This window comes from Pseudophryne corroboree, chromosome 7 (assembly GCF_028390025.1).
Source record: "Pseudophryne corroboree isolate aPseCor3 chromosome 7, aPseCor3.hap2, whole genome shotgun sequence".
NCBI classification, from domain to species: Eukaryota; Metazoa; Chordata; class Amphibia; order Anura; family Myobatrachidae; genus Pseudophryne; species Pseudophryne corroboree.
Genome location: NC_086450.1, coordinates 281203621 through 281219818, shown reverse-complemented (window position 1 = coordinate 281219818; position 16198 = coordinate 281203621). Strand labels below are relative to the sequence as shown.

The 16198-nt window shown below is 45.7% G+C and overlaps 1 protein-coding gene across 4 annotated transcripts in view; it reads left to right on the top strand.

Annotated features, from left to right (window-relative positions):
- Nucleotides 1-16198, top strand: part of MYO1B (myosin IB) — a 518726-nt gene that overhangs the window by 269164 nt on the left and 233364 nt on the right. For all 4 annotated transcript variants that reach the window (XM_063934156.1, XM_063934153.1, XM_063934155.1 and 1 more), the window contains exon 4: nucleotides 12355-12449. In XM_063934156.1, the coding sequence (XP_063790226.1) occupies nucleotides 12355-12449 (95 nt within the window). The remainder of the gene's footprint in view (nucleotides 1-12354; nucleotides 12450-16198) is intronic.

Here is a 16198-nt window from a genome sequence, read left to right as displayed (position 1 = left end):
TTGGGCAGTCCGCCATGGCATGTTCGCAAAACAATGTGCAAGGCGGCTACGTGGTCATCAGTGAACACGTTCATTAGGTTCTATGCCTCTGATACTTCCACCTCCTAGGATGCTTCCTTTGAACGCCGGGTTCTCATACCCGCTAATGCACATCCCCACCCTTGATTAACTGCTTTAGGACATCTCCGATGTTTTCCTGTGGAAACCAAAGTGTCCTGCTGCAGAAAAGGAGTGTTGTGGTAGACTTACCATAGTTCACATTCTTTCTGCAAGGTACATTGACTTTCAAAAACCTATTAATTATTAATTTTACCCCCCCCCCCCCCCCCACCCCCCTTTTCTTGTTGAAAAGATAACCCATGTTGGTTGTTACCTAGCAAACAATAATTTTTAAAAAGTATTTTGTCTCTACTATCTGGGTATTACAAAAAACAATGCAAACATTAGTGCACTTGAGAGGATGTTGATTTTATTTAGGTCAAGAATATTAAGATAATGTAAAATGTACCTAATATCTGACAATGCTAAATTCCCTTGTCGTATAAACAACCCTTTATGAAGCTAAGAACACTGTACGCTGTTTACTTAAGAAGTACCGTAATGGTACGCTAGTTGCGTAACGATCGCTCAGCCGTAGGCGAGACGCTCAAGCGTCACGTTCGCTCACGGCCCAGCGATCACAGGACACGTTATTGGCTATGACTAGAGTAATGATTCGCTATGGCGTAGCGGACGCTCGAGACCACGAGGAGATCACCAGCGGCGCAGACGCTCACAACGCTATACCTTTATGTCTAAACCTTATACCAATGAAATACACGGAATACCTTAATGTGAATACAGGGTGTAAGTGCAACCTTGTGTAACCTGACTAACTACAAAGCTGCTTGAGCGTCACCGACGCTCAAGTGAACACTTAACACTATAGAAAATACACAGATACTGGTTTAGGTTCCAAAGCCTATTAACTGTATTATATCTAGTATACTTGTAAAAAGGGGATAACAGTACAAATGATACACTACAATATAACAGAGACTTCCTAACCACAGAACTAAACAATACTATCTAATACAATACAATACTAGTCTAGGGGAGATACGAGAGAGAGAGAGAAGGGAAAGAGAGAGAGAGAGACGGAGAGAGATGAGAGAAATTGGCTCACAGAAAGACAATGATAACGGAGAGAAACTTACGCACAAGGGTAAACGATCGCATGCGCCTGGACATCCAGCACCCGATTTTCAGCAATGAGAACCGTTGAAGAGTGAGAGCTGGATGTGGTCGGCCTGCCTATTTATGCCCCACACACAATGCAATCCTACAGTCCCTACAATCCCATTGTCCATTGGACGTCGGAATTCGGCCCTGCATCATAACAAAAGGTCATAGGTTGATTCATACAGGTGGGCTGTGACGATTTCAAACAGCTCAAGTGGGTGGGGAACTAGGTTTCCCGCCGCATACCTGAGTATGAGTAAATAGTAGAAATGGACATAAACTTCTTATGTCCATAACTATTCGCACGAGCGATTAATACGCTCCAAACCAACACCGGAATATTGCTAATTAAATACTCTTCCGATGGGTACCAAACTCTGCTGTATGATTCCTGTTAGACCCTTCGTACGATACAAAGAGGGATTCCTTAGCTCAGGGACCTTCTATATTAACCAAACTATCAGAAACTATCAAAGGGACCATGATCTATAAACTACATTAATTGTGAAAATATGTAACGAATGAGTCGCACGCTACGACTACATAAACTCTACCGTAAATACGCATACCGCGCCTGCGAGTGCACGCTATTGCGGGTATGCGCCTTCACGGGAGAGCGTACGCATGCGCAGCACGGACCAGTGTGCGGTGCAAATATGGCAACGTGCATAGAGACATTTTTCTGACTTTGACAGTCCACCCTTTGGCAGTCAATAATAACTGCCACAAAACATTTAAGGAGAAAAATGCAAGTCAGGGGTTAATTGATTTCCATGGTTGGGTAAGGGAGGAGAGAGGAGAAGGTGTGAAGAGGGTATGACCTAGTGAGATAGCAGAAGCATGTGTGTATGAATCCATGTTTGGAGGGTCATGTATCATCGTGCCGTACGTGTGGTAAATCAAGCTTCAAGGTATTGCGAAGTATACATTTGAATTCCTTCTTATCCTGTGGTACAGGTCTGTGGATGGGCTGTCAAACTTTACCGAGCTCTTTTCGGATTTTGAACAAAATGGGGAGCACATTTTAGTTGATGATACATGAATGGGGGAGGTATGTGGTTGCTGATATCTGTGCCTGTATTCCCTATCGTCTATGTGTGTCATTACCTGAGGGTTGTAGAGATGAAGATAAAGAACACTTATGGAAAATGCAATGATATTCTATGTCAGGGAAATGTACATCTGTCGTCGAAGTTGTGTTCGGTATCTGTTGAGAGTCGTCTTCTTTGCGCTGTATTGCTCCTTGGGCATGAGCAAATAGCTTTGTCTGAGCCATCAGATTTACAAAAAATGTTGGGCTAGCGTGAGTTTAAAAGTACTAGGGAAACTGGGGATCCATGGCAAAGTTCATCAAGTGTCCATATTTAAAGTTGTCAAATCTTCTTCTTTGGTCAATCCGTTGTCTGTATACATCTCGTCAGCTTCCTCGTCCAAGGGGGTCTTTGTATCTTGGAGAAAAGCAGAAAAACAGGTGAAAGAAACGGACCGTATAACCGCATTTTCATCACATCCTGGTTTCTATCATTGGGTCATAAATCAAATCCAGGTTAATTACAGTTTCCTCACTCCTCAAGCTCATCACTTTTGTACTTTGTTTGCACCTCATTAAAGCCTGCCCGCATCTAAATATCAATCCAAGCGATATAACGACACCCAAGATACATAGTAGAAACTTTCCAACATCCATTATGACTCCTTGAGCCCAGTCCCCCAAACCGGAGAACCAATTTCGCGGGTTCAACCATGACACCCAACCAGTCAGCTCATTACCTACAGCAGCAAGGGTGAGATTGTGTTTTCGACGAAATTCCCACTTTAATTGGAGAATATCGTCCATCTTTTGGTCTATGACCTCTACCGGATCCTCGGTGCTATTTGTGATATACGTGTAACACTTTATGCCGTACTGTGTTGCCAATGTAACACAATATCCGCCTGTTACTGCTGTAAGATAATTAAGAACCATCCTATGCTGAACTAGTTCTGTTTTGTAAGCTTGAAGTTCTCTTCCAGTGTATCTAAACGTGTCATCATACATTTCAGTGATATTATCTAACAAATTGGCGAGTGCGGAAATGTATCTATAATTCATCACTCCCCGAGCGGTACGAGTGAAATCTAACGCTACCAGAACCTGAATCCCGGTGGATTCATGGATAAGATCAGAGGCCGGATGCTCTAACCTTTCTGACAGTTGTCTTTTAACTCGGTGCTCGTAATGAGTGTGAGTATAAGGAGCTTGGGCACCACGGTGTATGTCCTTCATTTTGTCATGTGTAACAGTCATCACTTCAGGCAATACTTTTCCAATATAACACAATCCTTCAGAGTTTGGGGCAAGCCACTTGTACGCCTTTCTCCCGCATATGAAATATGCGTCATCGGGGAGAACATATGGGACGGAGAAAGACATGACCATGTTACAAACCTTCCAGGTGAAATTTCCTGACCCTAATTCTTCCATCTGCTTAATGCACGTATCAGTTTGTACGATATGTGCACAGTATCCTGGTGATACCTCTCCAACTCTAGTAATCCTATTTCCTAAGGTATATCGATACCGGAAAGATTTTCCTCTACTGGCTATGTGGCGTACCAGCTCTGTATCTGTAGGCATTCTATCTGCTCTGTGTGAAAAGGTCATGGTATGGTTGCTCCATGACACTTCCCAATTTCCCGGTTTTCTGGGATTGGAGATGTTGAAACATAAGAGGGACCTATCCACATGGTATTGGTGGAGCTTCAAACTAGGAGGGCTGGAGATATTAAACCTCCGGTCCACCGGTCTCCCACCACTTAGCTCAAGTACCTCCCCTAATGTTAAAGGAAATGGTACTAGCCCTGATTTGCTATGACCCTGAGGTACTTGAGAGCATACCCAACAATCTGTTTGGTTTAACACGTTACCCACTAAGGAGTGATAGTCACTCAATGGATGCCGGTCTATATGGATATTAAAACTAGATTGGCATTTCTTTATGCATCCATCTTCAACCAGATTATCACAGAGCCTACAGATACAATTTTCTTCAGCTAACAATCCATCACAATTTCTTCTATCGGATCGTTTTCTGATACTCGCCTTTGCTTGTTGGTTTGGTTGATCTTGGAAAACTACGCCTCCATCATCATAATCGGAACCCATTCCAGAACCTCTCTCGACCTCTATGGTACTCTCGCCGGAACAGACTGCTCTGGTCAACATCATGGTTAACATCAAAATCCGGATCACAGTCTCTTGGGGCAAGTCCATCTTTGAGGAGGAAATAGTGAAGAATGAGAAGGGGGGGAAAAAAATTTCAAGGAAGAGGGGATGGGAAGTGGAGAAAAACAATAAAAGGGAGAAGGGAGTCGACAACTGCTTTCGGTCTTCAAGGCTCAGGTGCCGCCTCAGTCCTCCTGGAACAGACACTCCAGTGATACAACCTCTACCGTCTGTTCCTTATCACGGGACTTCTCTGGATCAGCAACCTTTTTGCAGTGGGATGAATGGACCCAAGTCTCTCTCTCAGCCACCTTCAATGCTGTGGTGCTAGTCAATAAGACCTGGTATGGTCCTTCCCATCTATCAATAAGACAACCTGAGCGTAGAAAATTTCGTATCATTACATAATCCCCAGGTTCAATGTCATGACAATTACTATCTGGTAAATCAGGAATCATCAACTTCAGATTATCATTTTGATTCCTCAACTGCTTACTCATGTTAATCAAGTACTTTACAGTTACTTCATTGTTACATTTCAAATCATCCTGGGGGTTAATCATGACATGCGGTTGTCGACCAAACAAGATTTCAAAAGGAGACAGATTAAGAGGGGACCTGGGAGTGGTTCTGATGCTATACAAAACAATGGGTAAAGCTTCTGGCCACGTCAATCCTGTCTCTGCCATTACTTTACTCAATTTATTTTTAATAGTGCTGTTCACTCTTTCGACCTTCGCGCTCGCCTGTGGACGGTACGGAGTGTGCAGCTTGCTATCAATTCCCATCAACTTACACATTCCTTGAAAGACATCACCTGTAAAATGGGTACCCCTATCACTTTCAATGATTCTAGGGATACCATATCTACATACAAATTCCTGCACAATTTTCTTAGCTGTAAACGTAGCGGTATTTGTAGTTGCTGGGAAAGCTTCGACCCAATTCGAGAAAACATCTATACAAACAAGTACATATTTCAAATTTCGACATGGGGGTAATTGAATGAAGTCAATTTGTATTACCTGGAAAGGGCCGCCGGCAGGTGGGATATGGGATGGTTCTGTAGGTATTGATTTTCCAATATTCTTTCTCAGACAGGTAAGGCATGACATTGCTCTTTTACTCGCATGAGAGGAGAATCCTGGGGCGCACCAGTATGCTCTTACCAATTTGCACATCCCCTCCTTGCCTAGATGAGTCAGCCCGTGAGCTGCTTCAGCCAGACATGGAAGGTATGCCCTGGGGGCCACTGGTTTACCATGTCCATCCGTCCAGAGCCCTGAGGACTCCTGGCCGTATCCCTTTGCCTTCCAGACTGCTCTTTCCTGTGTGGAACACAAATTCTGCATCTCACACAACTTCTGTGTGTTGATGGTGTTAAATACCATCAGTTGTGTGGTGTCTGTCTGTATGGGGGTAGCAGCTGCAAGCTTTGCGGCTTCGTCTGCTCGGCTGTTACCAAGGGATACTGGGTCTTGGCTATATGTATGTGCTTTACATTTGATAACAGCCACTCTGTCGGGTTCCTGTATCGCTGTTAGAAGCCTTTTTATGTGAGCTGCATGCGCTATCGGTGTACCAGCTGCCGTCATGAAATTTCTGAGCCGCCATAGGGCTCCGAAATCATGGACTACCCCGAAGGCGTATCTAGAATCGGTGTAGATATTGGCTGACTTACCCTTAGCCAATTCACATGCTCTGGTTAGGGCGACCAGTTCAGCAACCTGGGCTGAGTGAGGTGGGCCTAGCGGTTCCGCTTCTATGGTGTCTTGGTCATCTACGACTGCGTATCCAGTACACAAGTCTCCCGAGTCTGACTGTCTATGACAACTACCGTCCGTGTAGAACGTTAGTTCTGCATCTTCCAGTGGATTGTCACTGATGTCAGGCCTTGCGGTAAAATTTTGGGTCAAATATTCCATACAATCATGTGTATCTCCCTTTGCATTAAATCCTCCTTCCCCATCACTCTCACCTTCCACCCTTTGTGCCTGACCAGGCACACCTGGGAGAAATGTTGCAGGATTTAATGCACTGCATCTCCTTATGGTGATGTTTACTGGGGCCATTAATGCCAATTCCCATCTTGTAAACCTTGCTGATGAGACGTGTCTGGTTTGGGCAGAATTCAATAAGGCAGATACCGCATGTGGTGTATGGATTGTGAGGTTGTGGCCTAGCACAACATCTTCGCTTTTTGTCACTAGCAATGCTATCGCCGCAACGCTACGCAAGCATGTGGGGAGGGATCGCGCTACCGTGTCTAGCTGGGCGCTGTAGTATGCGACTGGCCTGCTGGCGTCACCGTGTTTTTGGGTTAGTACACCTGCTGCGCACCCAGCACTTTCTGTTCCGTATAGTTCAAAGGGTTTCCCATAGTCTGGCATACCTAGTGCTGGTGCCTGTGTTAGGCATTGTTTGAGTCTCTCAAATGCTGTTTCGGATTCGTCTGTATGCGAAATCCGATCAGGTTTGTTTGAGGAGACCATTTCCTGCAAAGGTAACGCCAATATGGAAAACCCTGGGATCCAATTACGGCAATACCCACACATTCCTAAAAATGTCCTGATCTGTTGCTGGGTTTGTGGCAGTGTCATGTCTCCAATGGCTTGGATTCTATCAGCGGTCAGGTGTCTCAGTCCTTGTGTTAGACAGTGTCCCAAATATTTTACCTTAGTTTGGCATAATTGTAACTTGTCTTTGGAAACCTTGTGACCTGTGTCTGAAAGATGAAACAGGAGCTGTTTCGTATCCTTCAGAGATGCTTCCAGTGAATCTGAACACAGTAATAAATCGTCCACATACTGTATCAATACTGATCCACTGTCTGGTTGGAAAGACTGTAAACAATCATGCAAAGCCTGAGAAAATATACTTGGACTATCTATGAAACCTTGGGGTAGCCGAGTCCACGTGTATTGGACTCCTCTGTATGTGAATGCAAACAAATATTGGCTGTCAGGGTGCAGAGGTACCGAAAAGAAAGCGGAGCAGAGGTCAATAACAGTGAAAAATTTGGCAGTGGGAGGAATTTGCATTAGGATGACAGCTGGATTAGGCACTACGGGGAACTGACTCTCAACTATTTTGTTAATCCCCCTTAGATCCTGCACTAGCCTGTAACCCCTCCCCCCACTCTTTTTAACAGGGAAGATGGGACTATTGGCTGTGCTGGACGTTCTTACCAGAATGCCCTGTTGCAGCAAGCGTTCTATTACTGGGAAAACTCCTAACTCCACCTCTGGCTTCAGAGGATACTGTGGGATTTTTGGAGCTATCCTACCATCTTTTACTTGTACAACTACTGGAGCTACGTTTGCCATTAATCCAGTGTCCTGTCCATCTTTTGTCCAAAGTGACTCTGGTATCTGAGATGTCATCTCTTCTACTTGGGATGGGTTCCTATTTGTCATAATGGAATGTGACATTAATTTTGATGGGGAGTCTAACATGTCTCGTACCTCCTGAGCGTGATTCTCAGGAATGTCCAAGAATACACCTTCAGGAGTACAATAAATGACGCAACCCATTTTACATAGTAGGTCTCTCCCCAGGAGATTAGTTGGTGCCGATGCAGCCAGCAAAAAGGAATGCTTGGTATGCAAAGGCCCTATTGTAATCTCGGCTGGTTTGCTAACAGGGTAGTGCTGGACTACTCCTGTTACTCCCATGGCTGGAATTGTCCTACCAGTGGTTCTCATGCCCACTGTCGAATTTATCACTGACTTGGCCGCCCCTGTGTCTACAAGAAAGTTTAAAGTTTTACCAGCTACATTGATTGCAATCTCTGGTTCGCTTCCAAGACTGGCAATCAATTTAACTGGCTGCAGATTACAGGTGTGGCCACACCCCTATTGGGTATGCTGACCTCCCTGGATCCCATTGGCAGCAACTACTTGTGGGGGAGTTAGCTGGGAACTACCAGAGGCCTGCCAGTCTCTGTTCGGGGGATATCTTTTTGTTTCCCCTGTATGTGGCTCAAAACTCCGCCTCTGTGGACCCTGCTCCCAATGTCGTGTGTTGTGTTGTTGTCTAGGGGGTTGAAAAGATCTTTGTACATTCTTTGTTCTACATTCTCGTGCAAAGTGTCCCGGTCTGTTACAAGAAAAACATGTTATTACACTTGCCTTACCCACAGGATTCGGTGGTACATACGCAGGCTGCCTTGTGGTCAGCGCCTGTATACTTACGGACATCAACTTATCACTTTGCGACTCCCTGTGTCTAGTGATGTTTTTGTCGTGATCAACAGCAGCCTCTCTCAAGGTGGACACTGACAGACCTCGCCAACATGGTTGTGTGGTCTGTACCCTAGCTTTTAATGTTTCTTTCAAACCATCCATCAGTACAGATACTGCTACTTCTCGATGGTTTGGGTTGGTCTTAATGTCTTCTATACCAGTGTATTTTGCCATTTCTGATAGTGCCCGGTGGAAATATTCTGCTGCCGTTTCGGACTCCTTTTGCTTAATGGAAAATATTTTATTCCATTTAACAACGGCTGGGAAATACTCCTTTAGCTGTAAATTTATCCTTTTTACATTATCCTGGTCGTACACATCTGTAAGCGGTACATCTTTATCTAGTCCACAATCAGCCAAGAATTTAACTGAGTCGACATTGGAAGGTAAGCAAGCTCTTAGCACTATCTGCCAATCCTTATTATTGGGCTCTAAAGTGTTTCCTAGATCCCTGATGTATTTTTGGCTTGCTACTAAATCTTTTCTGGGGTCTGGGAATTCAGACACTATGGTCCTCAATTCCATTCTAGTGAACGGGCAATACATGGCAATGTTCCTGACGGGTGTGGCTCCTGATGCATCTGTTTTCCCATTGGGAACTACTATCACCTTTACAGGAGCAATTCTAACAGCCTCATTCTGCGTAGATTCTACAACTTGTGGTACAATTGTTTCAGTGTAATGCATGGTGCCGTACTTACCCGTTGACACGACCTCACCTATCCCTCCGCTAGGGGCCTTAACTAATCTCGTGGGTGGTGCAGTTCCTACTGTGGTTTCTGATATGGTGGCCGCTAGAGAGAGCGCTGAAATTGTTGCCGAATCTTCTTCTTGATCACACTCCTGAGGAAGGTTCAAAACAGGGTACATCTTGCACGGGTTAATACTTGCATGAGTTATTTGGTTAACATCATTAACATTTACAGGGTTACTAAGAGTTTGTGTTTTACAACCCAGTGCGTTTCTCTCCGTAACCAGCTTCTCTCCTGCAATGTATGGTGGAGGTGGAGCTGTGGCTATCAGCTTCCTGACTGCCCCAGATCCCGCCGCCAGAGCCAAACCTCTCTGTATCTCACCTTCCTGGTGCCATAACTGTAAGTAATCATGATGCTGAATTCGTCTCTTTGTTGATTTTACGAGACATATCCTCCTCCTTAAATTTTGTAACACGTCTGGACTGAAGCTACCTATTCTTGGGAATTTGTCCCTGTCTTGTACAGTCATTCTCTCCCATTCATCACATAAAGATTCGGTGTGACTTCCATATTTTTCACACATTACATATCGTGCCGACCCAACTGGTCGGTTCACAGAATCAACCTGAACCAGGGTTGATCGCCCCCTACCTGAGCAACTGGCCCCCATAGTCTGCAGGTGTTGCTTAGTCCTCCTTGGATTTCTGTATCAAGGTTTTCAGCAAGCCTTTACAGACAACCAAATTACTCCACAGTAGGCCGGCGGTGGCGGTTTACCGAGTACCCCACTCACTCGCCCACCTCGACCAATACGACCTGATCACACCGATATGGTGCTGGCGTACTCGATACAGGGCCCCTATGGAACCTTCAGTTTACTGGAACATATGAGGGTTACCCGCAGGACACTTACTCTTTCCAGTAAAGGTGGGGTTGTTAGATAGTTCCTGAGTGACCAGCGAACTTCCCTTCCAAAAATAAAAAACTACACAAATCACGTCAGAATGTACAGATAGCGTTTGTGACCACTTTACTCTAATGGTATTAGGTCAGATTACTAACTACTGCACACAATTACGTGTGGTCCAATCGTTCAGTACATAAGCACTACTTGTCATGTACTGAAAGATCAATGGAATCGATGTTTCCGGCCGCGATTCCTTCAGCACTCTTTATCTAAGCGAAGCAGACGCTTATCCCGTCAGCACTGCGAGACAACCTCCCACCCTTTGCTGGGGGGATAATGTCTGCTGATCTACCTAGTGCAGATATGAGAAGGATAGGACGAGTCCCCAATTGACAATGCTAAATTCCCTTGTCGTATAAACAACCCTTTATGAAGCTAAGAACACTGTACGCTGTTTACTTAAGAAGTACCGTAATGGTACGCTAGTTGCGTAACGATCGCTCAGCCGTAGGCGAGACGCTCAAGCGTCACGTTCGCTCACGGCCCAGCGATCACAGGACACGTTATTGGCTATGACTAGAGTAATGATTCGCTATGGCGTAGCGGACGCTCGAGACCACGAGGAGATCACCAGCGGCGCAGACGCTCACAACGCTATACCTTTATGTCTAAACCTTATACCAATGAAATACACGGAATACCTTAATGTGAATACAGGGTGTAAGTGCAACCTTGTGTAACCTGACTAACTACAAAGCTGCTTGAGCGTCACCGACGCTCAAGTGAACACTTAACACTATAGAAAATACACAGATACTGGTTTAGGTTCCAAAGCCTATTAACTGTATTATATCTAGTATACTTGTAAAAAGGGGATAACAGTACAAATGATACACTACAATATAACAGAGACTTCCTAACCACAGAACTAAACAATACTATCTAATACAATACAATACTAGTCTAGGGGAGATACGAGAGAGAGAGAGAAGGGAAAGAGAGAGAGAGAGACGGAGAGAGATGAGAGAAATTGGCTCACAGAAAGACAATGATAACGGAGAGAAACTTACGCACAAGGGTAAACGATCGCATGCGCCTGGACATCCAGCACCCGATTTTCAGCAATGAGAACCGTTGAAGAGTGAGAGCTGGATGTGGTCGGCCTGCCTATTTATGCCCCACACACAATGCAATCCTACAGTCCCTACAATCCCATTGTCCATTGGACGTCGGAATTCGGCCCTGCATCATAACAAAAGGTCATAGGTTGATTCATACAGGTGGGCTGTGACGATTTCAAACAGCTCAAGTGGGTGGGGAACTAGGTTTCCCGCCGCATACCTGAGTATGAGTAAATAGTAGAAATGGACATAAACTTCTTATGTCCATAACTATTCGCACGAGCGATTAATACGCTCCAAACCAACACCGGAATATTGCTAATTAAATACTCTTCCGATGGGTACCAAACACTGCTGTATGATTCCTGTTAGACCCTTCGTACGATACAAAGAGGGATTCCTTAGCTCAGGGACCTTCTATATTAACCAAACTATCAGAAACTATCAAAGGGACCATGATCTATAAACTACATTAATTGTGAAAATATGTAACGAATGAGTCGCACGCTACGACTACATAAACTCTACCGTAAATACGCATACCGCGCCTGCGAGTGCACGCTATTGCGGGTATGCGCCTTCACGGGAGAGCGTACGCATGCGCAGCACGGACCAGTGTGCGGTGCAAATATGGCAACGTGCATAGAGACATTTTTCTGACTTTGACATATCTAATACCTGCTTGTATATTTAGTAGTAGTAGATTCGATGAAGTAACTACTAAAAGATCTTATTGGGCACAGTTATCTCTGTTTTTCTTGATGTGCATAGTTTACTAATTTTTTAGTAAATATATTGTGAAGATATATGTGTACTATATATATAGAGAGAGAGAGAGAGATCCAACTACTGTACTTTGCTTTTGTTTTTATTTCATTTGCTTTATTTCCTGTGCTTGAAGTCTTTGGAAAGTTCTGCAAGGAGTGTTTTTCTTTTTCTAAACACCCCTTTTCTGTTACAGCTATGCTCTTTCTGATGAAGCATATCGATCTCTGAGGGACCAGGATAAGGATCAGTGCATACTGATCACAGGTGAAAGCGGAGCAGGAAAAACAGGTACACACTTTACCCCGGTTTGCACCTCAAAATCAGGATGACTTCAAAATGCAGGGGAGCCTTTGCTTAAGATAGGTCAGATGAACGGTGTATTGTTCAAATACCCTTTAGAAGTGTGTACTGTATGTACAGTACAATCCATTATCATAGCTCACAGGTTCGTACATGAAGTGGACTGCAGCGATGTCGGAAACTATTTAACATGTAAAGCTTTAGTGACTGCAGTTGTTACCTGTGCCACCAGTGACCTTTTATCTATGTTGTGGATTACCATTAATGTATTTTCTCTGACGTCCTAGTGGATGCTGGGAACTCCGTAAGGACCATGGGAATAGACGGGCTCCGCAGGAGACTGGGCACTCTAAAAGAAAGATTAGGTACTATCTGGTGTGCACTGGCTCCTCCCTCTATGCCCCTCCTCCAGACCTCAGTTAGATTTCTGTGCCCGGCCGAACTGGATGCACACTAGGGGCTCTCCTGAGCTCCTAGAAAGAAAGTATATGGTAGGTTTTTTATTTTACAGTGAGACCTGCTGGCAACAGGCTCACTGCAACGAGGGACTAAGGGGAGAAGAAGCGAACCTACCTGCTTGCAGCTAGCTTGGGCTTCTTAGGCTACTGGACACCATTAGCTCCAGAGGGATCGACCGCAGGACCCGTCCTTGGTGTTCGTTCCCGGAGCCGCGCCGCCGTCCCCCTTACAGAGCCAGAAGCATGAAGATGGTCCGGAAAATCGGCGGCAGAAGACTTCAGTCTTCACCAAGGTAGCGCACAGCACTGCAGCTGTGCGCCATTGCTCCTCATACACACTTCACACTCCGGTCACTGAGGGTGCAGGGCGCTGAGGGGGGGGCGCCCTGAGCAGCAATAAAAACACCTTGGCTGGCAAAATAATCACAATATATAGCCCCAGAGGCTATATATGTGATAATTACCCCTGCCAGAATCCATAAAAAAGCGGGAGAAAAGTCCGCGAAAAAGGGGCGGAGCTATCTCCCTCGGCACAGACTGGCGCCATTTTCTCTTCACAATGTAGCTGGAAGACAGCTCCCCAGGCTCTCCCCTGTAGTTTTCAGGCTCAAAGGGTTAAAAAGAGAGGGGGGGCACTAAATTTAGGCGCAATATTGTTTATACAAGCAGCTATTGGGGAAAATTCACTCAGTGATAGTGTTTATCCCTACATTATATAGCGCTCTGGTGTGTGCTGGCATACTCTCTCTCTGTCTCCCCAAAGGGCTGTGTGGGGTCCTGTCCTCAGTCAGAGCATTCCCTGTGTGTGTGCGGTGTGTCGGTACGGCTGTGTCGACATGTTTTATGAGGAGGCTTATGTGGAGGCGGAGCAGATTCCGATAAATGGGATGTCGCCCCCTGTGGGCCGACACCAGAGTGGATGGATAGGTGGAAGGTATTAACCGACAGTGTCAACTCCTTACATAAAAGGCTGGATGACGTAACAGCTATGGGACAGCCGGCTTCTCAGCCCGCGCCTGCCCAGGCGTCTCAAAGGCCATCAGGGGCTCAAAAACGCCCGCTCCCTCAGATGGCAGACACAGATGTCGACACGGAGTCTGACTCCAGTGTCGACGAGGTTGAGACATATACACAATCCACTAGGAACATCCGTTACATGATCCCGGCAATAAAAAATGTGTTACACATTTCTGACATTAACCCAAGTACCACTAAAAAAGGGTTTTATGTTTGGGGAGAAAAAGCAGGCAGTGTTTTGTTCCCCCATCAAATGAGTGAATGAAGTGTGAAAAAGCGTGGGTTCCCCCGATAAGAAACTGGTAATTTCTAAAAAGTTACTGATGGCGTACCTTTTCCCGCCAGAGGATAAGTTACGCTGGGAGATATCCCCTAGGGTGGATAAGGCGCTCACACGTTTGTCAAAAAAGGTGGCACTGCCGTCTTAGGATACGGCCACTTTGAAGGTACCTGCTGATAAAAAGCAGGAGGCTATCCTGAAGTCTGTATTTACACACTCAGGTACTAGACTGAGACCTGCAGATAGTGCTGCTGCAGCGTGGTCTGTAACCCTGTCAAACAGGGATACTATTTTGCGAACATAAGACGTCGTCTTATATATGAGGGATGCACAGAGGGATATTTTGCCGGCTGGCATCCAGAATTAATGCAATGTCCATTCTGTCAGGAGGGTATTAGAGACCCGACACTGGACAGGTGATGCTGACTTTAAAAGGCACATAGAGCCTTATAAGGGTGAGGAATTGTTTGGGGATGGTCTCTGGGACCTCGTATCCACAGCAACAGCTGGGAAGAAAATTTTTTACCTCAGGTTTCCTCACAGCCTAAGAAAGCACTGTATTATCAGGTACAGTCCTTTCGGCTTCAGAAAAGCAAGCGGGTCAAAGGCGCTTCCTTTCTGCACAGAGACGAGTGAAAAAGCTGCACCAGTCAGCCAATTCCCAGAATCAAAATTCTTCCCCCGCTTCCTCTGAGTCCACCGCATGACGCGGGGGCTCCACAGGCGTAGCCAGGTACGGTGGGGGGCCGCCTCAAAAATTTCAGCGATCAGTGGGCTCGCTCACAGGTGGATCCCTGGATCCTTCAAGTAGTATCTTAGGGGTACAGGCTGGAATTCGAGGCGTCTCCCCCCCGCCGTTTCCTCAAATCTGCCTTGCCGACAACTCCCTCAGGCAGGGAGGCTGTGCTAGAGGCAATTCACAAGCTGTATTCCCAGCAGGTGATAGTCAAGGTGCCCCTACTTCAACAAGGACGGGGTTACTATTCCACACTGTTTGTGGTACCGAAACCGGACGGTTCGGTGAGACCCATTTTAAATTTGAAGTCCTTGAACACATACATAAAAAAATTCAAGTTCAAGATGGAATCGCTCAGGGCGGTTATTGCAAGCCTGGAGGAGGGGGATTACATGGTATACCTGGACATCAAGGATGCTTACCTACATGTCCCCATTTACCATCCTCACCAGGAGTACTTCAGATTTGTGGTACAGGATTGCCATTACCAATTCCAAACACTGCCGTTTGGACTGTCCACGGCACCGAGGGTCTTTACCAAGGTAATGGCAGAAATGATGATACTCCTTCGAAAAAAGGGAGTTTTTAATTATCCCGTACTTGGACGATCTCCTTATAAAGGCGAGGTCCATGGAGCAGTTGTTGGTCGGAGTAGCACTATCTCGGGAAGTGCTACAACAGCACGGATGGATTCTATACATTCCAAAGTCACAGCTGGTTCCTACCACACGCCTGCTGTTCCTGGGAATGGTTCTGGACACAGAACAGAAAAAAGTGTTTCTCCCGCAGGAGAAAGCCAAGGAGCTGTCATCTCTAGTCAGAGACCTCCTGAAACCAAAACAGGTATCGGTGCATCACTGCACACGAGTCCTGGGAAAAATGGTAGCTTCTTACGAAGCAAAATTCCATTCGGCAGGTTCCATGCAAGAACCTTTCAGTGGGACCTCTTGGACAAGTGGTCGGAATCGCATCTTCAGATGCATCGGCTGATAACCCTGTCTCCAAGGACCAGGGTATCTCTACTGTAATGGCTGCAGAGTGCTCATCTTCAAGAGGGCCGCAGATTCGGCATACAGGACTGGGTCCTGGTAACCACGGATGCCAGCCTTCGAGGCTGGGGGGCAGTCACACAGGGAAGAAATTTCCAAGGACTTTGGTCAAGTCAGGAGTCGTCCCTACACATAAATATTCTGGAACTGAGGGCCATTTACAATGCCCTAAGTCTGGCAAGGCCTCTGCTTCAAAA